This window comes from Protopterus annectens, chromosome 12.part0 (assembly GCF_019279795.1).
Source record: "Protopterus annectens isolate FY-2018-M chromosome 12.part0, PAN1.0, whole genome shotgun sequence".
NCBI lineage: Eukaryota > Metazoa > Chordata > Ceratodontiformes > Protopteridae > Protopterus > Protopterus annectens.
The window spans coordinates 1,391,000,738-1,391,027,702 of record NC_056746.1 but is presented as its reverse complement, the minus strand read 5'-3'; the positions used below and the strand labels follow the sequence as shown (position 1 = coordinate 1,391,027,702).

Sequence of the window (26,965 nt, the reverse complement as noted above, 5' to 3'; positions counted from 1 at the left end):
CAGCATCAACAATCCATATTTTGTCAGGTGCCATACTTGGCATTTGTCAGAAGGGAAATACTTTGTTGGGTGTACCAGTTATCCCTCAGTCCAGGTCTGCCCTTCTCTCTTCAACCTCCTTCTAAATCTGTCACAACAGATGCTTCAGACTTTGCTTTCAGACTGATTTCAAAACTATGCAACTCCAAGGACAGCACAAAACATATAAATGTCACACACATGCTGGAAGTTAAATCATCTCTGGTCTCCAGGAATATCTGTACTTCAGGATTTCTACTAGTTATCACAGATGCAGTGATACGGTACATAAACAAAGGGTACCAGATTTTATCCCTTTTTCAACACTTGCTGTGATAGCCTGCGAGTTAGTAACTCAGCCCAGATTTTATCCCTTTTGCAGACTTGCTGTGATTGCCTGAGAGTTAGTAACTCACCTTGGTTTCCTCCTGAGGTTTCGTACATTTTGTCAGAGCTAAACAGTATAGCAGTCAAGTAGAGCCACACTAGGACAGGATCTGATGAATGGAAGCTACACCCAGGGAATTGATACAACTATGGGGAACACGTAACCTTGACATATTTCTCTCTTTTTAAGACATTGTGCTCCAGGATTCCTTGTAAACAGACATAGAAGACAGATGTTTTTTCATTCTCACAAACAAGAATGTTCCTGTATGCCTTTCAGTTCATTCATTTGAATGTTGTCCTGCTAAAGATTCTAAGGGTTTCTCCAAAAATAGTGGTGACTCACTTCTGGCCCAGGCAACAGTGGTTATCCATTCTTTTGGATTAGCCAAAGAGAATTATCATAAGCTTTCCTACATACTGAATTTACTCACACAAGACAGGGGTTGTTTGATTCAACCCAATCTGAAGACAGAACAACTAACTGACAGAGTTTTGATATCTTTAGGGCACTTTTTTTTTCAAAAGACATGAAGCATGTATTAAAGGAGGTGAAAGATGCTACTAGAAAATCATACTTGTGCAAATGGAAAATATTTTCAAGTTGGTGTGACTGCAAGGGCCAGGGCCCTTTCAAGGCCTGGTAGCCTCAGATGCCTCTCGTTCTAGATTATTTGTGTGTTATTATCCTCTGACCTTTTTTCTTCTTCTATCAATATTCATCTTTCAGCTTGCCTTCCATTAGATCCCCACCTTTCTACCTGTCCTTAAGTAAAGCAGTTTTTGAAAATTGCTTTACGTATCCGTCCACATCAGAAACTAGTGGCTCCTCCTCGTGTTCGGGTTCGTAACTTTGTGTTTGAGAAACTAACTCTTCTTCCATTTGAACCAGCTTATCCAGCTGGCTTAAGATTCTTAACATAGAAAACTGCACTTGTTATTGCTTTGACAACTACAAGAAGAGCAGCTGAGTTATACACACTAATTGCGAGCCAACCTACCTCATTTTTCATAACAACAGGGCTCCTTTAAGAATTAATCCTTTAAAGGCCTAAAGTGGTTTCAGAGCTTACACTAAGCCACACTATTAATCAACCTGTATTCTTTCCAGAATCTAACAGGGAGAAAAATATTGTATAATCTGGATGTCCATATGGAGCTCAGATACTACTTGTTCAAAACCTAACCCTCTGGGAAAGCCGGTCAGATGGCTATTTTCTGTAAAGATAAGAAAAAGTGGCAACGAGTGCCAAAATGGACAATTTCAAGATGTTTTTTTTTTCTTTTTTTTTTCTTTCTGTTATTTCTTTCTGCTATGCTCACCATAATAAATCACATCCTGGTACGGCTAGAGCTCTATTAGGGCTTTGGCTACATTGCTGTTTTTTTGGAAAGGGATGGACTCTAATTTGTCCTCTGTACATACTTTCTCAGACCATTACAAAATTGATATTTTTTCCAGATATACAGCAGGCTTTGCTAGGACCATTTTCCAGTAGCTCCTGGATTCTTGAATTCCTTCCTTCTCCCTATATGTTCCTAAGCATGATAATCTACCCAAATAGCTTAGGCAACTGTAACAGTGATCTAAATGTTGAATACAGCAGACTTGTGTAAGTAAATTAGCCATATGAATAGATCCCAAGAAGGAAAGACATCCCTGATCAGTATCAGTAAGAAACTAAGGTCCCTCATGAAATCATCCAAGGCTAACTTCGAAAGAAAAATAGCCAAGGATTCTAAAGATAACCACAAAGCCTTCTTTACTTATGTTAAGAATCTAAGTGGCAACTCGCAGATCTGCACTGAACTAGTGCAAAATAGCACAAGATACACTGAACCTACTGATATTGCCAACATCCTGGCAGATAGATTCAGTGCAAACTTCACCCCACTCTCACCTCCAAAAGGGCCCACAACAATACCAGAAAAGTGTAGTGTCTCAAAAATCACAAATGCACAGGTGAAAACAGCCCTTTCAAAAGCCAAAAACACAGCGTCAGTGGGACCAGGTGGTGTCCCAGGCTGCGTTTGCACAAACTACAGAACGAACTAACCTCCCACCTAAACACGCTGTTCAACCTCAGCCTCTCCACAGGCTATGTACCCATAGAATGGCGCACAGCAATGGTTATTCCTCTCCACAAAGGAGGGGTCACAACTGGCCCTGGTAACTATCACCCCATAAGTCTGACTAGCCTGGTCTGCAAGGCTATGGAACGCATCATTATGAAACTCATTAACAAAGACATTGGGAACCTCCAAACACCTGAACCCAACCCCGTTTGGCTTTGTTAAGGGCAGATCATGCCTACTAAACCTGGTTGACTTCTTCGAGACAGTCACCAAGGCCATAGATGAGGGAAAGGTGGTTCACACAGCCTATCTTGACCTCACCAAGGCATTCGACACCCTTCCCCACTCGGGTATTACAGAAAAACTCACCAGCCTGAACATAAACCCCTACATCACAAGATGGGTTGCCAACTGGCTTACAGACAGAACTCACACAGTAAGAATAGCGGGCTCCAGGTCCAACTCTAAACCAGCCACAAGTGGTGTCTCACAAGGCTTGGTCTTGGGACCCCTACAGTTCGGCATATATTCTCAGAAGTACAGGCAAACACAGGAGGACTATGGCTAACCAAGTTCGCAGATGACTTCAAACTGGGAGCCAAAATTGACTCTCCAGCTGACACGGACATCCTCCAAAAGGCCTTACTGAGATGGACACCTGGTGTCAAAGTCATGGCCTCAAGCTAAATGCCAAAAAATGCATGGTCATCCCATTTGCGAAAAACAAAACACCCACGAATTACCACATAGGTGGCAGCCCCCTTAATACAAAAGTGGTAATAAGAGATCTGGGGACCCATGTAGATAGTAATCTCTCCTTTGACAATCATATTGCCAAAGTAGTTAGGAAATCCTTCTATGTGGCCCATCTAATTACTAAAGGGTTTGCATCTAGAAATAAAGAGGTTATAGTGTCCCTCTACTCGTCACTCATTAGACCCATCATAGAGTACAATGCCCTATTTGGGATGTACCTCATAAGACACTTCCAACAGCTGGAAAGACCACAAAAGTACATCACCAAAAGGATTACTGGCTTCAAACATATGTCCTATGCAGCCCGACTGAAAAAACTCTGGCTGTACTCAGTGGCATATCACTTACTCAGAGGTGATCTCTGCCTGACTTACAAAGCCATGTCCAACTCAGAACTGATGGACATGCTCCACCTAAAGAAATCCAAGTCACTGCAAGCCACGTGCTCTAGTGAGCTAAACCTCACCACAACAATAAATAGAACATGCTGGAAGGATAGATTCCTGTCACAGAGACTCCCCATGCTTTGGAACTAAATTTCAGACTACATTAGGCAGAGCCCCTCACTAACACTCATCAAGAGAAAGCTTGACGAGTGGATGGGTAGCAGAAAATACACCCTGGGATGACTTCATTGGCTCTGCTTGACAGTGGATCAGTTAATTAATCAATGGAGTGGCGAAAGCAGACACACTCTGGCTAGGCTTATAAATGCCCTCGGGCAGATAGCCTAGAACCTACCTATGAACCTATGAACCTATGTTTTAATGGACCAATGTTACAGTAGCCATCCACTCCCTGCAGTCCCTTGCTTAATTCTTTCCATGTATTGCCAGGGTGTGGATGCATACCCTTGCACATCTAGTTACATTGTTTTTTTGATTGATTGTTTCTCTCCTAGCATTTTTCCTTTATGAGCTAAAGCCTCTGTTCTTGAAGCAGGAAAGCTGTGAAGCATTTGCTGCCCAAAGAATATTTTATGTGACACTACTTGACTTCATGACAGCCCCTGGTAGTTAGGATATGTGGAAGGCACCCTGCTACTTTGAAAGCTATCCAGTGGTCATATCTCAGGCAAGTATATAGCACAAAAATAGCTTAGGCTACTGTAACAGTAATAGAATATTCATCATTACAGTAAGTTTACTTACACAACTGTACTTTCTGTAGTTCACACTTGTTTATTGATACTAGAATATGCAGAAGTTCAAAGTTATTATGTTGAATTTGCCATGAGGTGATGCGGTTCTGGATGAATACAAATACATGTGACATGCTTGACAAAGGGTGTGAATGAGAGACAGGTCCTTAATCCAGGTAAAGAGAGAATATTCTCTCTACATTAAAACCAAGTTTCAGTAATTTCTACATTCAGTGGTCAAGAAAAGCTCAAAGTTGGATATTTTCTTGTTTAGAATTCAAACGTTGATCAGAGCAAGATGATACAGGTATGATTAGAATTTATTAAGTGGGAAAGTTCTGGAAGACTGACTGTGTTTGCAAAAGGCATCATGAGGACAAAAAATGACAGCCAAATTGCAGAAGCCCTGAGGCAAGAGATGCAAACCACTCTTGGCAAAGCAGTTGGGACTGTCAGCTATCATCTAACATGCTGATGTACATAGGATTCTCCTATAATGACATGAGGTACTGAGCCAATTATTAAAGTCACTTATGCTTTAAGAGAATAGAGGAAACATTGTCAGTGAAGTCAAGATGCTGCTCAACATTAGCTTATTCCCAACCTTGGTGATATAAAATGAGACCTTAACCATGTCTGTCTTCATCTTCGTCAGGCTGCAGTATTCATAGGATCATAGGAAATTACTAGGCTAATGGCCCTAGTCCATTACAAGCCTAGCCAAGCTCTACCCTTATTTCCATGATCAGCACCAACTGCCCCTGTCCAAGAGTGACACATATGCTCTGTTTGACATGAAGTGGGAGTCTGTTCCAAAGGTTTGGTAACCTCTAGGAGACAAATCTGTTCCAACAGCAGGTTCTATTAATGTCACATACAAGGTCTTTAGAGCAAGAAACCCATGTACTATTTGACTTGTGGATATGTAGCATTTCCAGTAAAGCAGGGTCAGAGATTGCCTTATATGCAAGGCAGAGAAGGCCTCTGAATAGTCTGTATGAAACAGAATAAAGTGGCAGTAATTTCAGGTGATCCACAAGGCAGATGCTGAAGACCTTGAATTTTCCTTGTGAGGAACCTTTGTGGTCTCTCCAGTTACTGCAGGTGCTTGGAAAGATACATACCAAAAGGGGTGTTGTACTCAATTATTGGCCTGATGAGGGAAGTGTACAGAGAGATTATAACTTATGTTTTCTGGATGCAATGCCCTTATTCATGAGATGAGTAATATAAAATGTCTTTCTTACCACTGTGGAGATGTGATCAAAGATAAGGTTGCTGTAAACCTGTGTGCCCAGGTCTCTCACCACTGAGTGTATACTTAAGGTGTTGTTATTGATGTGGTGATTAGCAGGAACATTCCACTTACCAAAAGGGATGATAATACATTTTTTTGCATTGAGTTTAACGCTATGACTTTGGCACCAGTCATTTGTTTGTGTAAGGCCCTCTTGTAGGATGTTGACATTGTTTAGAGAGTCTATGATCACTCCCAGTTTGCAGTTATCAATACACTTTGTCAGCCACAGACCTTTAGTTTTAGAATTGTACTTCGGAGAAATAGATTCCAAACAGCAGACATCCCAGGAGTGATCCCTGTAGAACATCACTGGTTATAGGTCTGCTGTTTCAGGTGGATTCCCCTATTTTGACTATATGGGTTCTATCAGTGAGCTAGTTAATGACCCATCTAACGATATAAGAGTTGATACCTAGTTGAGTGAGTTTGTCAATAATGGCTGAGTGGGGGATAGTGTCAAAAACCTTAGCTAAGTTTAGGTAGGCTGTATGCACAGATTTCCTCTCATCCAGGGCCTTGGTGACTGTCTCAAAGAAGTCCACCAAGTTTAACAGGCATGATCTCCCTTTAACAAGTCTAAACTGAGTAGGGTCAAGTGTTTGGAGATTATCTATATCTTTGTTGATAATGTCCATGATGACTTGTTCCATGGCTTTGCAGATAAGGCTAGTCAGGCTAATAGGTCTATAGTTCCCAGGGTCATTGGAAGCACCACCTTTGTGCAAGGGGATAACGGTGGCCATTTTACATTCAGCTAAGATGAAGCCTGTGCTTAGACTATGATTGGAAAGAGTACTCAGTGGTGTTGCTAATTCTTGTTTGAGCCCATGTAGGACACAACCTGAGATGTTATCAGGTCCCATAGATGCTGTGTTTTTGGCCTTAGAGATGGCGTTTATGACCTGCTCTATAGAGATGCAAGATAGGGGACAGGTGGTAGGGATGTCATGAAATACATGTGGTGGGGACATGGGAGTGAAGTTTTCACAGAACCTGATGGCTAACAGGTTAGCTATGTCCACAGGCTCAGTATATGTGGTATCATTAAATACCAGTTCGGCACAAATCTGGACCTTTCTTTTAGGTTACACATGTAACTAAAGAACCCCTTATGGCTGTCCTTAGTTGAGGAATCTAATTTGGATTCATAGTTTGCTTTGGGGACTTCACAAGAAGTCTTATTTGCTTGTTTAAGCTGAGGAGGGAGTGTTTCCAGTTTAGGGCTTGCTCCTTCTTACTCTTAGACAGCAATTTCTTCCTCTTATTGTAAAGCCTGTTAATAGCAGTTGTCCACCAAGGAGGTTTGTTCTTCCATGGTGTGATTGTTTAGGTCCTATCAGGTACAGCTGAGTCAATGCAGTTATATAGGTGTTTGTATAAAGCATTGGTGCAGAAATTGGGATATTAGCCAGTCCATCTGAGGGGAGAATGCAGTAAAGCTATTTATTGGTGCTGGGGGGGGGGGGGGGGGCAGGTGTGATAGTTACTTCAAATGAGACTTATTTGTGGCAAGGGTGCTACAGTGGTCCTCCATATTGGTAAGCACCACATCCAGGATATTGGCACCCCTTGAGGGGTGTAAAGCAGCTGGTCCAGGGCATTGGAGTTAACAAAGTCAAGGCACCTTGAGTTAGAGCATAAGTACTTTACCCTGTCAATGGATGGGAAGTTAAAGTTGCCCAAAACCATGATGTTTGGATGTATCTTGATAGACTCAAGTAGATCCAAATAGGCAGAGTGGGTGTCCTGATTCATGGAGGGGGTCCTGTAGCTGGCAATGACTTGAATAGGTGTCCTACTAACAGTTAATTACACCTGAAGTATCTCCAGGGAATCATACCGTTAACCAATGTGGAGGTGTATTTATCTTTAATGAATATCGATACAATGCCTCATTTAGTTTTCACGCCTTCAATTTGCGGTCTGAACGTGTGGAAGGAGGTGTAACCCGGTATGGCTGGGGTGCTCTCCACAGCCTTGAACCAGGTCTCCGTGACTGCACAAATGTCAGCATCTTCCAAGGTGAGGACAGATTCCAGTGAGTGCAGTTTCATGTTGTGACTCCTGTCGTTTAGCTGCATAACCTTAAGGCTGTTTTTAGATTGAGTTTTTACACTGGGAATTTTTGTCCCTTGAGACACTGCCTAAAAAAGGCACTATGGGGGTGGCAAGAGCCTTAACCAGTAGCCAAAATACCAAGGGTTTCAGATGAAGACTGGATGCTCTTAGAATGACACCCGAAAGTAAGCCAATTACTGAAGTCTATAATTTTCTGTTTGTAGTGAGGCATCATCCTTGGTGAAGCCAAAATGCTGCTAAGGCTAGGGACATACCTGCCTGAGGCACATAGTCCGAGAGCTCAGTCATGTCTCTATTCATGTAGTCCAGAAAGGTAGGTCTCAAGTCATTCACACCAACATTGACTATGATGAAGTCATAACATTACCTGTTGTTGAGATACTTGAGTGCATGTGTTATATGGTGTATCCTGGCACCTGACAGACAGCTGACCGTGACCTTCTCCTTATCCAACCTGGTGAGAGGGACATCTGTGTGTCTCACGATGGAATCACCTATGACTGATATATTTGGTTTTGTGGTTTGCCTTAAGGACTTGACAAGTGAGACACTGGCACATGAACTATTGTATGCATTGTGTTCTGCAGAGGAAGTATTATGTGCAGTGTGCTTATGTTTGTGTTTGGGAGGTCTATGGTGTTTATGTATGTTTCTGGTAAGGACCTCTACATATGTAGTTATGTGTGATGTGGGTTTGAGTGGAGTAGGAGGTGAGGTGTGCATGCTGACAACCCACTCATCATATGTCCTGATTAGTGTGTGAGAGAGCATGGATTCAAGGTTGTTGATATAGTTGCATCTCTCACATGTTGAGTTTGTGTGGAATAGGAGTAGAGGGTTGTCAGAGAAAATGAGGCAGTTGCTACACTGCCTCAGGATGCCGATATCGACCAAGATGACTCATTCACTCCCATGTGGGCATCAACCAAGTCATATGCATACTTTTATACACAGTATCACGCGTTCCATCTTCAGTACTTCTGTTATATGCCATTTAGGATTGAGGACCAGTTTTCTGATTGTGCGTGGATGGCAGTAAGTCACGGCTTGCAGATTGAAGTGTGGAAATAAACAGAAGTTGACTTTCATGCTATTTTTTGTTTCTTTGTTTGTTTTGGTTTTCCTGTACAAGTCCAGTGAACATGCAGTTAACTATAATTATGTGTTTATGGTGTAAAAGTTTGTTTAATTTTAATGTGTATCAGGTTTGTGACTTCCTGCTGTACTACATCTGTCAAGGAATGAAGTAAAGTGGAAGCCATAATGCTTGTCCATTTATTTCTTAGTTCTTTCTCTCAGCAGAGTGTCATTCCTATCAGAAGTTCACGGTAGAGTCTGCCAGTTCTATCCATGGTAAAGACTAGAAAAAAAGGCAAAACAAGAAACTACTTTTAGTGTGGATGACAGACACTAGTATTTTTCTGTCTTGTTTGAAAATTAAGGAATGGTGTTCACTGACTGTCCAAGTGTTTCCTGAGTTGTACATCTTTGGTAGATTATGAATATGATACTAAATAAGTGCTGGATATAACTGTGCATTGCTTTTTGCATTTTTTGTTTTAGTGAAAACAGAAGTGGATAAAACTAGTAGCATCCTGAATATGTCTTAAACCTGTTAAGCAGCCAATGAAGGCGGGTCTTGGCCTTAAATCTGTTAAGCAGACAATAAGGGGGGGTTGGCCTTAAATCTGTTAAGGAGCCATGAAGATCGGTCTTAAACCTGTTAAGCAGCCAATGAAGGGGGGTTGACAAACAATACTATGAGACAAGAATGCCTTGTTTAGAGCCGACATTTGGATTAGAGGCAGTAAGTAGACCAAAAGGAGTCATTGTGAACATGATCCATAAGTCGTTTTTCTCATCATGATTTGATATCACTATGTAAAACACAAGAGAGCAAATTACTTATTTTTCTTTTTGTGTCTACAGTGCGGATGGAGATTTTGCAATAACTCATCTGACCAAAGCTCACCTGTTTCATGACGGACGCATCAAATGGATGCCACCGGCTATCTACAAGAGTTCCTGCAATATTGATGTCACTTTCTTCCCATTTGACCAGCAAGTATGCAAGATGAAGTTCGGATCCTGGACCTATGATAAGGCCAAAATTGACCTGGTGAGCATGCATAGCCATGTTGATCAGATGGACTACTGGGAAAGTGGTGAGTGGGTCATTGTCAATGCAGTGGGCAACTACAGCATCAAAAAGTATGAATGTTGTCCAGAAAGCTACCCGGACATTACCTATTACTTTATCATTCGAAGGCTTCCCCTTTTCTACACCATCAACTTGATTATTCCCTGTCTTCTCATCTCCTGCCTGACGGTTCTTGTCTTCTACCTGCCTTCTGAATGTGGTGAGAAGATAACACTTTGCATCTCAGTGCTACTGTCTCTTACAGTTTTTCTTCTGCTGATAACCGAAATTATTCCCTCCACATCACTTGTAATACCTCTGATTGGTGAGTATTTGCTCTTTACCATGATTTTTGTTACATTGTCCATCATCATCACAGTCTTTGTACTCAACGTACACCACCGATCTCCACGAACACATACTATGCCAGATTGGGTAAGGAGGACATTTCTGGATATAATCCCCAAGTACTTATTCATGAAAAGGCCTTCTGTTGTAAAAGACAACTGCAAAAAGCTTATAGAATCAATGCATAAGAAAGTGAATTCTCCTGCATTCTGGTTTGAGGCTCCATTAGAGACCAAGTTGCCACCACCACCACCATCTCCTGTTAATGTCCAGCAAAATGAAGAATCATTACCTGCTTCTCAAGTCTGTACTTACGTGGAGAATTCCCCCAAAACCCCAACCTTTGGAAAATCCCCATCTGGCCAGTACTCTCTTCTGCATGAAGAACCTCATCAGGCAAGCAGTTCATCCCCAAAGGCTACAGATCATCCCCTTCATGAAGACCCAGTACTGATGGATTCCAAGGGTGGGTCTGTTAGCTTTCAGCACCCTTTTGGTCCAAGTGAAGGTCCAGACACTACTCCTCGGTGTCGAACTCGTAGCATTCAACATTCCTTACTCCATGAAGACCTGAGTCAAAACGCAGAGCATGTCAGTACACCAAAGAGGTCACCACTCGGCCAGCAACAACACTGCCAAGTGAAGGACGAACCGCCCACAGCTTCCCCTTCATGTTGCAAATGCAGGTGTAAAAAAAAAGCTGAACACCGGATCTCCTCATTTCTGCACTCAACAAGTCTTACAAAGGAGCAAATGCTTTTATTATCCCCTTCCATGAAACTGGCAATTGAAGGAGTCCACTACATAGCTGACCACTTGAAAGCAGAAGATGCAGATTTCTCTGTGAGTGCTTTTTCTATTACTTTAATAATTTTAGCTGTTTGCCTGAAACATGCATGCCGCTGTTTGCATTCTCTATTTTTCCCATTCAAAACAGCACTCATGAAACGGCAACACCAATTTCCGCCTGGAAATATAAGTAACAAGAAAACAGAAATGTAGCTGTAAACTTTAGTGAGAGAGTTCAGGAAAAAGCTACCACTATTTGAAGTAATTTTCAAGTAGTTAATGCTTATATTCATAAATTCATGACATTATTTTGATTTTTTTTTTACTTTTTGACTGCACATTCAGATCCCCTGGTGAGCTCATGTTCACTATGTACAAATTAGCAATCATTCACAGACTTTCCTCTAAAGGAATGCTGTCATGGCATGAAACAATGCCATATCAGGCTTGGACTCTATGACTTTTACTTTGAAGGTGTTGTGACCGTTTGCTGCAGCAAGTTATAACTCTTCATAGGATTTGGAGTTCTTGAGTACTAATGCACAGAAACAGTCTTTGTTAGGTGCAAGTTTTATCTAACTGCCTCAATAAAGAAACTATGCTTCATACCTGCACTTCCCTGAAGTAAGTTTTCCACTCAGAGAAAGAAGGCTTTATTTTTCTATAAAAATCTGACTCATATGAGGCATGATAGATTAATTGTTATGTATGTATTTAACTCATTCACTCCAATGGAACTCAGGAAGTTTGCACTATAACTTCCAATGGGCAGAGGCTAAACCTTTTGGCACAATCATATTACATCCTCACATTTCAAACAAATGTGTATATCTCTGGAACCAAATGGGTAATGAAAGAAGTAAACAAACTTCAGCACAAGTTATATTTATAGTGGTAGAATTCTTTAGGTTCTAGATCTTAAACTGAATTTTATAATTCACAGTAAGCACATTCACTATTACATTTATAATATTTTATAAACAACTTACAATATCTCAGCAACCACTCAAGTTACACACATAGTGTCAGCAGCATTTTATTCACCTAGCTGAGACCTTTCAGGTGAGGCTAAGGAGTTCTGTCTATGTTATTTGGTTGTTGAAATATTTAGAAAAATGTGCAAATTGTATCTATATAAATTACTATCATGAAAACAACAGTTAATATCTCTCTACCTTCACTAGACAGAGGTCAAATATTAATGCACTCAAGTTTGCCATTGTGTAAGCTTTAAGGCAAAATCTTTTAAAAGCTTGTATATAGCATGGTTTTGTAATTATTGATACAAATATGAACAAGCAATATTTGATGCCTAGAGATGTCAGTAGGAGTTAACTGCAGATGCATCTGGAGGCATCACTCGGATGTAATGAGTTAATCAAAGATGTTGTGTATTATGACACAGAGTGTGTGTGTGTGTGTGTGTGTGTGTGTGTGTGTGTGTGTGTGTGTGTGTGTGTGTGTGTGTGTGTGTGTGTGCGTGCACATGTGTGCCTGTGGGTGCTTGTATGTTGCATGTCTGGTTCTCAAATATGAATTATATATACATTGTTAGAATGGCTGGACCAAGCATTTTAATGTTTAGTTTTAATTTAAATTATTCAGTTGATTTACAGGTCACCTGGAAGGCACAACTCTTGTTTATGGTACTCTCTTAATCCTGAAAATTCCAAATAAAGTGGTTCAGTGACTGCAGGGTTGATGTGTTGCTAAAGATTGCAAGAAATTAATAGCTATTGAGTTACCCCAGTTTCATGGTTTCTAATTATTTAATATATAAGGCACTGAACATTCAAGTTTTTATTTTTAGAGTTTTTTATGTTTCTTTCAGCTCCTAAGCCACAAGCAAGTAGAACATTATTTAGGAAAAGACTGCATTGCAGGATATATAGAATAAAACAGCAGCATGCTCAATAAAGCAGAAAGTTCTTGCTATTAACCACAGTGCAAGTGTACGGGATGTTTTGGTAAGAATATTCATGCTAGTAAGAGCTTGTACCATGTGAGACAGCTGCTGTTTGTTATTTATATGTGAAGGTGAAGACTGTTTAATGTTTTAATGCTTGCTGTGCTATCACTTGTATCAGAGAAATGGGTTTCATACCCCTTTCCTTGCCATCATACCTGCTCACCAGAGAACCGAGCTCTCAATGGCAGCTTTATTTTAGTACACTGCATAACTTATTCATTCCTTATTCTGAGGTTTAGTCTCCTCCTGCTCAGAAATCACTCTCCTGAACACTTGCTATTCTTGTTGCTAAAACTAGTCTGTAAAAACTAAAGAAAAATCTAGCAAGGCTAGACTTTCCACTGTGCGATTGATTAAACCTCTTGTATTAGAGGCAACATGGGATATATGTAAATGAGCCTTGAAGGACATCAGGTGTTTCAGCTATATGGCAATTCTGAATGCCCATGACTTTTTTTCAAGTCTGTTAATGGACAAATTCTGGCCAAAGCAAACCTCAACTAGCTGTGAACATGCAGTTCAGCCTTCTTATGGCATTATCAGCACAGCATAAGTGGAATGTTTGGCTAGCCTTTAGAAACATAGGGTTGTCGTACCCAGATGATATCCATAATCATTAGTCTGCCTGCAAGATATCCCAACTAACAAGCTAAAACAATGAGTAAAAAGGTCACACAGAAAAAAACAATCAGTAAAAATTTTGTTTGTACTGATTTTTTTTTTCAGTGTGACCTTTTTACTCATTGTTTTAGCTTGTTAGTTGGGATATTTTGCAGACAGACTAATGATTATGTATATCGTCTGGGTGAAGCAGAGCTCCTCCCTAACCCAATTCAAGTGCAGTTTGGACAATTGGATGGGAAACCAGAAATTCATCCCTGGTTTGGCACCTATGTCTCTAATAGACACAAGTAACCTGTAAATGGTTCATCTACCAGGCCCATGTTTACACTTATCAAGGATATCAGAATTTGTCAGAGATTTGGGATACGTGGCAAGGCTTAAAAAGGCTTTTTTGGTTGTTAGCTTAGTAAACACCTATGAACCTATGAGAGTTTGTGTAAAGTTTGTATTGAATAGGTTGGCTATGGTATTTATAGGATCATAGGATAATAGGAAGTTAGTTATTGGCCCTGAGGCCCTTATAAGCCTAACCAAGAGTTTACAGCATGTTTAGACAAGTCAGCACCCAAAGCTCCTGTCCAGCAGGGACACAGGTGGAACCCCAGGGGTGTATTTTCTGTTTACCATCCAATTATCCAGGTTGTGCTTGAAAAGGGATAATGAGGTGCTCTGTTTAATGTGGAGAGGGAGTCCATTTCACAGATGGGGGGAGTCACTGGGACACAAATCTGTCCTGCCAACAAGTCCTATTGATGTCACAGACCAGGTTGAGGTCGCGTGTGTGGGTTACTCGAGGTGAAGCTTGACTTGTGGCTATGCAGCAGTCCCATCAAGGCTGGGCCTGAGATTGCTTTGTATGTCAGACAGAGGTCATCTCTGAGGAGTCTGTATGAAACTGAGTAGAGGGACAGGGCTTTTAACCTGTGTGTGCGGGGTAGATGTTTGAGGCCCTGAATTTGTCTGGTGAGGAACCTCTGTGGTCTCTTCCAGCTGCAGCTGCATGTGCTTTGCGAAGTACATGCCGAAGGGGGCATTGTACTCAATAATTGGCCTTATAAGGGAAAAATACAGGGATATTATGACCTCCTTGTCCCTGGATGAGATACCCTTACTAATGAGATATTACTCTGTTTCTATGTGTTTTGTATTGGCTGTATAGCTTATCCTGGATTTGACCATTTTTTGTTTGAGGCCTAGAACAGTTTTGGATTATTATTATTATTGTGTGTGTGTGTGTGTGTGTGTGTGTGTGTGTGTGTGTGTGTGTGTGTGTGTGTGTGTGTGTGTGTGTGTGTGTGTGTGCATTTTGATTAGTTGAGTAATAGGCTCTCGTAACTTTGGTGATAAGTTGTTTTGTTAGGTTTCTTAGTTAGCTATATGCTAGTTAAGTGGGAGATCTTTTATTTTTTGTCCAAACCTTCCAAGCTTGTCTCTTTGTTTCTTGAATTCTTTAGTTGCTAAGTTGAACCATCATGCAGAGCTGGCTATTATTCTTTATTTTTAGGTGAGCTAGTGTGCTTAGAACATTTAAGAAGATTTTACTGAACTCTGAGACACCATCATCTATGGGAAGAATCATTAGCGACTCCCAGTTAAGAAATTGTTGTGTTTTAGTAAAAGTGTATTCATGAAAACTAGTAAGGTTTCATTCCAGCCTGTACTGATGTGTTGTGGGGCTGTTGCTTTGGTACCTTATGGTGTAGACTGCTAAGTGATCACTTAGGGTATCTGACAGGGTTCCATGGGATGATATCTTATTTGGAGAGGATGTCAGGATCCATTCAAGGGGTGATTGCTGGCTGTAGCTTTGTTATATCTAGTTAGTGCGATTGAGTCAGCTTGTACAGATGTATATTATTGCATGGGTTTTCAAAGTGTATGCTTTATTTATTTATTTGATATTTGTTTCCCAGGAAAGTCCAACTAGGCCAGAAAGTGTCCATTTTCAGTAGAGGCCCATAGAGAAAAGCATCACAATTACAATATTTCAAAAATCAAGTATTTTTAAATCACAAAGTATCATGTTACACTACAAAATATAACAGTGAAAGAAATGTAGTGAGATAAACACAGAACATACGTTTGGTAACAGAGTGCAATGAAAAAGAACAAGTCAGAGAAAATATGTGAGAAAAACTCAGCAGTCATATTATTTGTCACATAGAATAGTATGTGATAAATGAGACCTGAGGCAATTCTAATAAGATCTTTTTAAGATATGCCAGTCTATATTAACATTGCTCAATGTTATGGTTTCTTGCTGGATATTTGAGGAGGTCCAGCTGACAATTTCTTGAAGTATTTTAGCATTGTTACCTGGAGTAGGTATATACCCATGGTTGTGATTGTCTTGTAAGTGTTAAGTTTTAGCAGGATTTCTGAGTTAGAGAAAGTTAGCAGGATGTGTGGGAAAGGAAGATATGCAGTATGTTTTTGCAGAAGATAGTGACACTGCTATATATATATATATATATATATATGTATGTATATATATATATATATATATATATATATATATATATATATATATATATATATATATATATATATATATATATATATATATATATATATATATATATATATATATATATATACATACATACGTGTGTGTGTGTGTGTGTGTGTGTGTGTGTATATATATATATATATATATATATATATATATATATATATATATTTTTTTTTTTTTTTTGCTCTGCCAAATTTGATAATGTTGTACTCTGGTGGGCAATTTCTTCACTTTTTTTATTTTCTGGCATAGCCAGGTTTCTGTGGCAGCCAGGATATCTGGAGAGTGTACCACTGTCCATGCATTCAGTTCAGGGAGTTTGTTATAAATGCTTTGTAAGTTGGTATGTTATATATGAAGGCTTGGGTGGGATTGTGTGTGAGGTGGTAATGATAAAGGAGCTGGTAGGGATATGCTGATTCCTGAATATGCTGAGTTGAACTTGGGTTTGGGTGGATGTTGCCACTAAATTTTCTGATCATAGGATCATAGATTAGTACTAAGCTAACTGCCCTTTTAGGCCATTTTAAGCCTAGCCAATTGCCCCATGTCAGAATCAAACCTCATTATGGAAATATGATGGTATGGGTAGATGCATTTTTGCTTGATTTATGTTTAGTACCCAGCTTGTGAGTAAATGTCTCTTAGTTTGGAAAATTGTGGTTGAACAGTAGGACATACAAGTGCTGATATACATAGGATATAATTTTGAGATGAGATTCAGAAGCATTTTGCCAGGTGGATATAATATATGAGTTTTGTTGGAATTGTGATGGTAAAGGATGTTGGTAGAACAAGAGTAGGGGTACTAGTGTGAGGAATTTGGGGAAAACTTGTTTTTTTCTGAAATGTAAGACACAGAAGGTTTCAAAAGACAGAGGATGAGGATGTAGATAAGATTTGAAGTAGGGAGGGGTTATTTGGGAAAAATAGAAATTGAAATATAAAAAAAAAATTGTATTTGGTCAGTAGGCCTATAAGTGATTTTGAGATGCGTGGGTATTTAAACTTAAAGGTGTAGAGAATATTGATATGAATGTAGATGAATTTGTGTGGTGAGGAGAATGATGTTGTCAAATAGGTATGGTAAGAACGGTAGTAACCACAAAGTACTAATTTAATTCTGGATGTACAAAGAGATTTACAGTAAAGGAGCATAAACAGTATAGCGAGATAAGGGAAGGCTGATATTATACATGAAGAGATGAGAGATAAATCTTAATTTGACTGTTGTATATGAGACATGATTGCAGAGGAATGGAGGAGGGAGTTAGAGGTACTGTTGGAGAGTGGTCTGACTAACAGAAGATGTAATGCAAAGCTTATGGGAGGGAGAATGTCTGTTGTGAATGATGTTAAATGCTAGATGGAAATATGGAATAGCTGAATAGAAACATCAGCGTTTCCTTGATACTAGCAAAGTTGTCTGTGGAGCTATTGGTAGGGGGTGTTGTGAGTGATAGGTTTATACGAGGAGTATAATGGTTGACTAGAGTGGGGTGGGTAGGAGTTGGGGATCGGAAAGAGAGCAAAACAAAGTTGTGCATAGTGGGCTTCCTACACTCAGCCCATTCATTACAGAGATCAATCAGTTTATAGCTGGTGTTCAACAATTAGCAGAGAAGCACAAAGTAGAACAGGTTTTCTTTCATTTACCGAAAAAAAGCAACACGACGCTGTGGAAATGAAGTTACTGACTTGCACAGTGTAATGCAATTGGTCAAGTGAAAAGACATTGAGCAATTTGTCAAGTGGTCCTCAGAGTACATGGACTACTTCTTTGGTGGGAATGTCTCAGCCACTTTCTATCACAGGACAGGCATGTATTTGACACATTAAAGTTAATCTACAACAAGGCTCTTCATGATAAGCTGTGCATGCATTGCACAATGAGACTGTTGGCAGTGAAGTTTCACAATGGTGTGCCTTGTTGCAGAGCTCCTACTATTTACAGGACAGAAACTGCTGTAATGGCCACACCCTCGGAAAGGAAAGAAAAAAGATGGAAAACTCTACTGAACTGAAATATTATAGTGAAGCAATGAAGTTAATATATTGGTAGCTTGCTTATTCCTTAAGAGGGAGGAAGGAGCATGGTGGGCCAATGCAAGAGAAGATGGGCTATTCTGAGAGTTGAGAGAAGGCAGTGGTTACTAAGTTTATGAATGTAAGCTCACAACAGGTGTAGCAGAAGGTAGTAGTGATAGAGAACATCAGTAATACACTGTATAGAGCTGTACAGAACAACTTATCAGAACACAGCACTACACTTCTAAGCATATTCTAAAGCTATCACATTGTAAGCATTCATCAAATTAATCAATACATCAAAATATTGTTGTATATACCAAATTATCAGGAATTGAAATTACATACATGAATCATAGATATACTTGTTAAAAGGCAGAGGCTCACCATATATAATGCTTATCCAACTAGAATAAAATCAGTACAAATACAACATGCTACCACGGACTTTACATTGTTCTACACAGTCTTAAAACAAACAGAAATGTGATAAACATGACACATACCTATCCTCTGAAGGACAATGGTGACCCAGTGGATGTAGAGTCCGACAACAGGAGAGATTTAGGGGTACATTCTGCTAAAGTAACCCAGAATCAAACAGTGTTGGGGAGGGGGTGGAACAGCCCATTATTCAGCTTGGTCAGCAAGCCTAGGCAGCTTTGTACCCCCCCCCAAGGCCATTTCTTACAGAAAGCAATCAGACTATAGCTAGTGCTGAACAATTAAGATAGTGGTACAAAGTATTTAGGTTTTCTTTTATATACTGGATGCAGTTACTACTTAAAGACCCTCTTGTCTATATTTAAAGCATTACAATGACAACTTATCAGATTAATCAAAATGCACATTTGTATACATTGTTCCAGTGCCCAGATATTTAAATTGCTAGTTTTATTTAGCATGGTTGTGCCCATTACAGTGGCTATAATAACACATGACAGTGGGTGTATGTACAGCCATTAAATGGGCAAACCATCAAACAGCTGAACACCAAACAACAAATAGTGAATGTTCAGTCGCTGAACTTTCATTTCATTGACAGGATAAGTAACTAGTTGTCCAACACTTCCTCATCTTATACATGGAAGTGTTTCAAACTTCTTTTCTCCACTGGTGTAGTTTTGGAGTTGGTATATATAGTAAGGGGGTGTGGAGGGCAAAGCCCCCCCATCTGGGCGGGTTTGAAACACTTCTGTGTATACGTCGGGGGAGTGTTGTACAACTAGTTACTTACCTTGTTGATGTAATGAATGTTCAGTGACTGAACTTTCGCTGTTTATTGTTTGTTATTTAGTTATTTGATGGCTAGCCCATTCAACGGTTGGATATAGACCTCATGACAGCACTTCCAGCTATAGCTTGAACATTTTGTTATGCACCAGTTTATTACTTCAGTATATGTTAAGCTCTTGTTTAAGTGTGATTGCTGAACCTCCAACTCAACAAGGAGATCATCTGAGGGCACAGTTTAATACATGTCTGTGATAAGACTGCACTTAAAGTGTATTAATATAAAACAATCTGTGTAACAAATGTCATATCTACATTTTCCTATATCACCCTGCTTGCCTGAAATAACTTTTTAATGAACTAGAACATGAAGAGCACATCAGGCACTGTTACAATATTTAATAAAACAAATAAAAGACTTGTTTCTCCACACATGTTTATATGGATCACCTGAATTGCATAATTTGCTCATGTGTTGGTAGGTATTACTACTGTAAGTAATAACTAGTAGTACTACTGTAAGTGATAACTAGTAGTACTACTGTAAATAATAACTAGTAGTACTACTGTAAGAAATAACTAATAGTACTACTGTAAGAAATAACTAGTAGTACTACTGTAATTAATAACTAGTATTACTACTGTAAGTGATAACTAGTAGTACTACTGTAAATAATAACTAGTAGTACTACTGTAAGTAATAACTAGTAGTACTACTGTAAGTAATACCTGATACTTCACTGCATCCCTGAGGAAGCTGAAATTTTATGCTGTCTACTCCATACTGGTATTCAGACAGAAAAAGATGAACATTACTTTTCGTCAGATATATTGCAGATTATTCCCAATAAATTAAAATACTTAAATAAAAGTAATTCTCCTCGGTTGGTTGTCAATCTGCAGGTACGTTTTTGGGGGACAAATCAGTTTAGGAAAGTTCACAGTTCTTTCTATAGGAGAGATATATCATTTTTATTGTCTTTGAGTGTCAACTTACTGCATTCATTGGACTTTAGTTAATTGAAACAGAAGTGGCTGTGATTATTTTTTTACTCAGATATGTGAAGCTTCTTGTTTCTGTCGATATTGCTCTTGTGTGCTACAAGGCCCAGCAGTATATCAGCAGAAATATCACTGTAACGGTCAGAATTCAATATTACAAAAACCTTTTATCGTAATAGTATTTAACTGGCAAACAGAGCAGAGTTATGATCCATTTGTTGAGACCTAAGTGTTTGTTCATTTCAGTGTCAAAGGTTAGTAGTTTGATCAATAGTCATGAAGCCAATTAATAAGTGTTGTAGTCATATTCTTTACACCTTACGCTTATTTTTACCAGTGCGTATGATTAGTCAGTAAATAAATGAACTATCTGAAGGAGAAAATAAAAGAATGATTCTTTTGAAGGGCTCTCATCCTGGCTGTATAAAAAACTATAACTCAGTTTGTCAGACAGCAGTGCATAGCAGATTAAACCAAAGAAGAAATTAATATCCTGTATTTAAAGTGCTCTGTCAGTTAATACCAAAAAAAAAAAAAAAAAAAAAAAGCTGAATAGCGTATCGTTAAAGTACTCTGTTGTTCAGTTAAAAAAATAGAACAATGTACTGTACATAATGTCAACATACAGTTTCACCTGATTGGATAATTTCTTTGACCATCATTGCACTTTCACCTTTGCTTTTCTGCACAGTGAATACCATACTATTTCACAGTGTAACCAGTTTAAAGGTATGAATGACAACCTCTCAGTAAAACCACAGAAAACACTTACTATCCAGCCACTACAACACTGTCAAAAAAAAAAAAGTTTGCAGCAGTTTGTTTGCATTGCCTTAATTGAAACTATGGTCTTCTTTCTGTTCTGAGCAAATTCACCATAAAGACAGGAATGCAGGGAGAGTTTCAACTGCTCACCTACTGATTCAGAGCATGTCTGAATATGAAATTATCTGACTGCACTAAAAATGTTTTTGTGGGGAAATAAATTACAAAGAACCACAAGTTATACAGGGTAACAAGTAGACTGGTATACAAAATCTAAACTGTTATTCCATCTGATCAAACATCCCAAGTAAGAAAGCTCCATATAACATATCTTTCTACCTATTTATATAAAGAGAGAGATTCTATACTGGATCAAGCATTCACACAACAGCACTTCCTTGTAACTATCATTGCAGTTACTCATACTTGAGCAGTAGTTTGAGTCACACAAACAAAGATGATCATTTTCTACCTAAAGTTGCAGCAGCTTCTCAAGTCATAAAATGACTTTAGAGTGGAAAATGGTGGCTTGCAAGTCACCAAACTTACTCTGTCAAACATTTCTACACTATGTGTCTGAACCTGTGAATGCACCTTTATTGTATTACATATTCTTCAAACATCAACCCACTCCTAGTCTCAGTACTAATTTAAAAAGGAGTGTCAGAGCTTCTTATTGTCTTTAATGTCATGAACTGCTTGAGTAAATGTTGTTCTTCATGGTGCTGCTCGCTAAGTTAGATATTCGTTACTGGATAGTGGATGCAGTGCTAAATATTCGTTCACTGGATAGTCGATGCAATGCTAGATATTCGTTCACTGGATAGTCGATGCAGTGCTAGATATTCGTTCACTGGACAGTCGCAGTGCTAGATATTCGTTGACTGGATAGTCGATGCAGTGCTAGATATTCGTTCACTGGATAGTCGATGCAGTGCTAGATATTCGTTCACTGGACAGTCGCAGTGCTAGATATTCATTGACTGGATAGTCGATGCAGTGCTAGATATTCGTTGACTGGATAGTCGATGCAGTGCTAGATATTCGTTCACTGGATAGTCGATGTAGTGCTAGATATTCGTTGACTGGATAGTCGATGCAGTGCTAGATATTCGTTCACTGGATAGTCGATGCAGTGCTAGATATTCGTTCACTGGACAGTCGCAGTGCTAGATATTCATTGACTGGATAGTCGATGCAGTGCTAGATATTCATTCACTGGATAGTCGATGCAGTGAGCAGCTTGCTGTATTTGTCATTGACAAGACTGGAGACACCCCTCTAATAGACACTTTTGAAGCATTTATAGTACCTGGAAAATACTATCATTTCTCAAAAATTGCTCACAGTTTATTACAAGGAGGTGGCTGTTTATAACTTTAAAGAATTATACACTCTTCTTAATATACAGTTTACAGAAACTGACAAGGGGATTTGATAAGACTGACAACTATTTCAAAATATTTGAATAAAATGTACTCTTCAGTCACTGTTTATGTGTTTATTGCTTTCCTCTAATCCTTGACCAACAGTTCCTTCTCCTGTTTTTGCTTTAATGGCCGCCATGATCCGTCCACAGCATTTTGACTGTCAGGTTATTGTCAGGACATCTACTCTTGATCTCTCTCTGTCTCTCTCTGCACCATGTATTTGGCTTAATCGCTGGATCATGGTCATGATTCCTCTGAATGGATCCAGTCATAATGGAAAGGTGAGGACCCAAGGTTCAGCCAGGCAGTGTGAGGCATGATGAGGTCCCAGTTCAATGTCATCTTTGGTAACTGATAGGGAAACCCTGGAGTAACATTTTATCTCCATCTAGGGGCTGACAGATGCACTATGCAGCTGCATTTCAGGAGTTGTTTGTGTGCCAATCACTAGCTAATCAATACATGCACTCCTATCAGGTTGCATCTTGGCAGCCTTTTCCTTGAAACTTACCAGCCCATCAACTGGCTAGTGGTGGTCAGATGGTAAACCTTCTAGTATTCCATCTCCCAGAATGTTTGTGTCATTTCAAAACACTCATTCCTGTATCACCCATATGGCTCTCCTATGACCAGGCCCACTACCAAAACCAAACTCAAGAAAGGCTTAGTCAGGCTTCATCTCCTTCTCTATGACCCACAGAACCCCCTCAGCTAAGTTATGATATTGTTCGTTCCTGAATTATCTTTTAGGTTACCTATTCTTTGCTCAAGCAATGGCGTCCTTTTATAGGGATTATCTACTGCTGTATATTTTTGAATGTTATCACTTCACAAGGCACTTACTTGAGTTTCATTACCTCCCACTTGTCGTATTAGTCATTTCATTGCTTTGCATGTCACTTGCAGTTGTCATAACTGGTATGTTCTTGCTTTTAAAGTTTTTTCGGATTTCATCTATTCTCTCCACCACCACAACCCCACCACAGCTCCACTGTTGTTTTATTTTAAACTTCTAAAGTACATATGACTAAATCATAACCATTCTATTAATATCAGCATTCCATTTGCATTTTTATAGATATTGCATCCTTTCCACTTAAAGTGGTAAGTATACTCTCCTGGGTAATATTCTTACAAGATGCCTACACATATGTTCTAAAACTGCACAGGATGTCAATTTCAAAAAATTAGATAAAATTAGGGTAGAAAGGAATGGTGCTTATACTTAGAGGCTGAATTTTGTTGAAAATATCAATTGCTTCTGTATTTCTTTGAAAGCATGATTCCATTGTGATTAGATATCTTTCTTGCAACTCCACACATCAGGTTAATTTCTGAATTTCAGTCACTACATGGAGTTTATATATTTTCCCTGCATCTGTGTGGAATGTTGTAAGTAGCTTGGCTTCCCCTACCATCTCCAAAAAATGGCCGCTCAGGTGACCAGTGTGTGTGTGTGTGTGTGTGTGTGTGTGTGTGTGTGTGTGTGTGTGTGTGTGTGTGTGTGTGTGTGTGTGTGTGTGTGTGTCTGTGTGTGTGCATGTGTATGTGTGTGTGTGTGTCTATTTATGTATGTGTGTGTGCGTGTGTGTGTGTTTATGTATATGTGTGTGTGTGTGTGTGTGTGTGTGTGTGTGTTAAGGTTTCCTTAAATGTGTAGTGCCATATATTTGTATATATTCTAACATTTGCTTTTCCCCAACTTAATTCATCTGCATTTATATTCGAAATATGAATATTTATTTATAACGTTCTTTAAATATAGAACACTTGTGAAATAATCTGTCATCCCTTTAAGGACCTGTGCATACAAACTTCATTGCTATCTCTTTTCATGTAGTAGGAAGGGCCTGCCAGAATCATATAGTGGCATATTCCTGAGTACAAGCTGCAAGTTTCAAAATAGAAATTCATATGTGTTTTCAGCATCAGCAACACTGTTAACCAGTTGATTATTTATACTATATCCATATTGTTAATATCTGTTATGCACTTTCTCTTCCAATTTTACTTGTCTTGCCTGGAAAATGGCTTGACAGCTGTAAATCCTGAGACTGATTACATACGTAATTCTGCTACCACTGAATGGTTTCAATGCAACAGACTTTATGTTTCTCATTTTTCTAAATATGACACATCCATGTCAGTTGCTGCTTTGACAGCTTCCAGCAGAATTAAGCCCTGATCTTGGCATTGTGCTATTCTTAATGTTGTCTTTCTTACTGATTTATTTATTTATTTATTGTGTTTGCAGGGATGCCATACCTTGGGGATAGACTAACAGTGTCATTACACATGTACAAATGTGGACACAGTGTGAGAAGTTTACTAGATAAGTCTGATGGGGAAGAAAATGCAGAAGGCAATATTACTCTCTAATAACACGACAGATTTACCTATGAGCAAGTGAAGCACAGTTGTACTCACAGGCTTCTGAAAAATTAATTTTGAAAACAGCTATGTCAGAAACTAAAAAAAAAAAGAAAAAATGTTTCCTGCAGACACCCCCCCATCTAAGATTCTCCACACCCACACCCCCCTACACTACATATGTGTGTGTGTGTGTGTGTGTGTGTGTGTGTGTGTGTGTGTGTGTATATATATATATATATATATATATATATATATATATATATATCTGCATATGCACATATACACTCCCTGGTCATACCATATTGGAGAAAATTGGGGAAATTCCCTGAAAAGCACCCCTCTAGCTCATACTATAGAACACATTGAGGTAAAAGCTAGTGCAATATTAAACATCTGAGCTACGCCATCCATCCACCAGTGTCATGACTTCCTATAAAATAATTCTAAACAAAATGGAATATCGGTTTGCCACAGGAGACTTTTTCTGCAGCTGGTCAGAAGGGTTGACTGATACTGTTCTAAGCTATCTGACTGTTAAAGCCAATGTGGTTCATGATATGGGTCAAATAAGGTTTTATACTGACTTGTGTGCTGACCCTAAAATGACCTGGGATGCTACTTCAGTGGCAGCAGCAAGGCATTTACTTGTAAAATAGTGCACTAATGCAAGTGTTTGAAAATGCATACTTATCAAATACGAAAATACAGGAAAAAGAAAAGCAACTTTTATGGGGTTTTGGTCTCAGGAATGACACAGAATCAGTGTTGCATTCTGAACTGGGAAACTATAAACTGTGCATTGAGTATATGAAGACTGAAACAATAAAAAGAAAGCTCTAGCCAACAGCATTACTCAGCTTTTATTGTTTCTAGGGTGAAATTACTCAGCAAGAACATCATTTTTTTTTTCTGGCTCAGAAGCAGTACCAGAGCAGCAATTATAGCTGCATAATGAAAACTGTAAAACATTTACAAAACGCACAGTTGGTAAATAGTTATCAGAACATGAATACAATGTGCACATTATAGTAACATTTAATCAAAGAATCCAAAACAGTATTGAACCCACAAACAAAATATGTGTGCAGCTCTGAACGGAGCTGAGTAATTCAAACCAACGCGGAGGAAGATCTGTTAAGCCCTGTTTGGAGCAAAATCTGCAGCAATTTCCTTTGGAGGTAACTATTTCAAAAAAGTGAATTGCCTGATAGAGACAGGACACATTCCCTAAGTACAGTTAGTTAATTCTAAAAAGACAGCCAAAGAGTGCTGGGAAAGAAAGGAGATAAGTGAGAAACACAGTACAGGAAAATAGTAATGTACTTAGTTTCATAGTTTCATAGTATAGTACTAGGCTATCTGCCCTGGGGCATTTGTAAGCCTAGCCATAGTGATGTGGCTTTTGCCACCCCATGAAATGGTACAAAAATGTACAGAATAAATCTAGAATACTGTGCCTCTGTCTAGTAGTGACACAATGAAGGTCCCCTTATATAATAGAATTAGTTTACTGTGCCCCTGTCTAGCAGTGACACAGATGTGACCCCTGGGGTAAACTTACAATGTCCCATCCACTCATCAAGATTTCTCTTGAAGAGAGTCAGTGAGGGGCTCTGCCTAATACGAACTGAGATCCTGTTCCAAAGCATGGGAAGCCTCTGGGTTATGAATCTATCCCTCCAGCATGTCCTATTCATACTTGTGCCGAGGTTTAAGTCTTTAGCTCTTGTGGTCCTGATGGATTTGGATTTTTTGAGGTGGAGCATGTCCATCAGATCCTTATTGGACATGGCCTTGTACGTCAGGCAGAGATCACCTCTGAGCAGGCGGTATGCTACTGAATAGAGCTGAAGTTTCTTTAGTCTGGCAGAATAAGACATATGTTGGAGACCCTTGATCCTTTTGGTGAGGTACTTTTGTGGTCTCTCCAGCTGTTGCAAATGCCGGGTGAGGTACATACCAAATGGGGCATTGTACTCAATCATGGGTCTGATG

The 26,965-nt window shown here is 39.2% G+C and overlaps 1 protein-coding gene across 1 annotated transcript in view; it reads left to right on the top strand.

Moving 5' to 3' along the window:
* The window catches only part of CHRNA4 (cholinergic receptor nicotinic alpha 4 subunit), a 1,115,240-nt gene that overhangs the window by 873,379 nt on the left and 214,896 nt on the right, over positions 1-26,965 (top strand). The window contains exon 5 of the mRNA XM_044090455.1: positions 9,687-11,088. Within this exon, the coding sequence (XP_043946390.1) occupies positions 9,687-11,088 (1,402 nt within the window). The remainder of the gene's footprint in view (positions 1-9,686; positions 11,089-26,965) is intronic.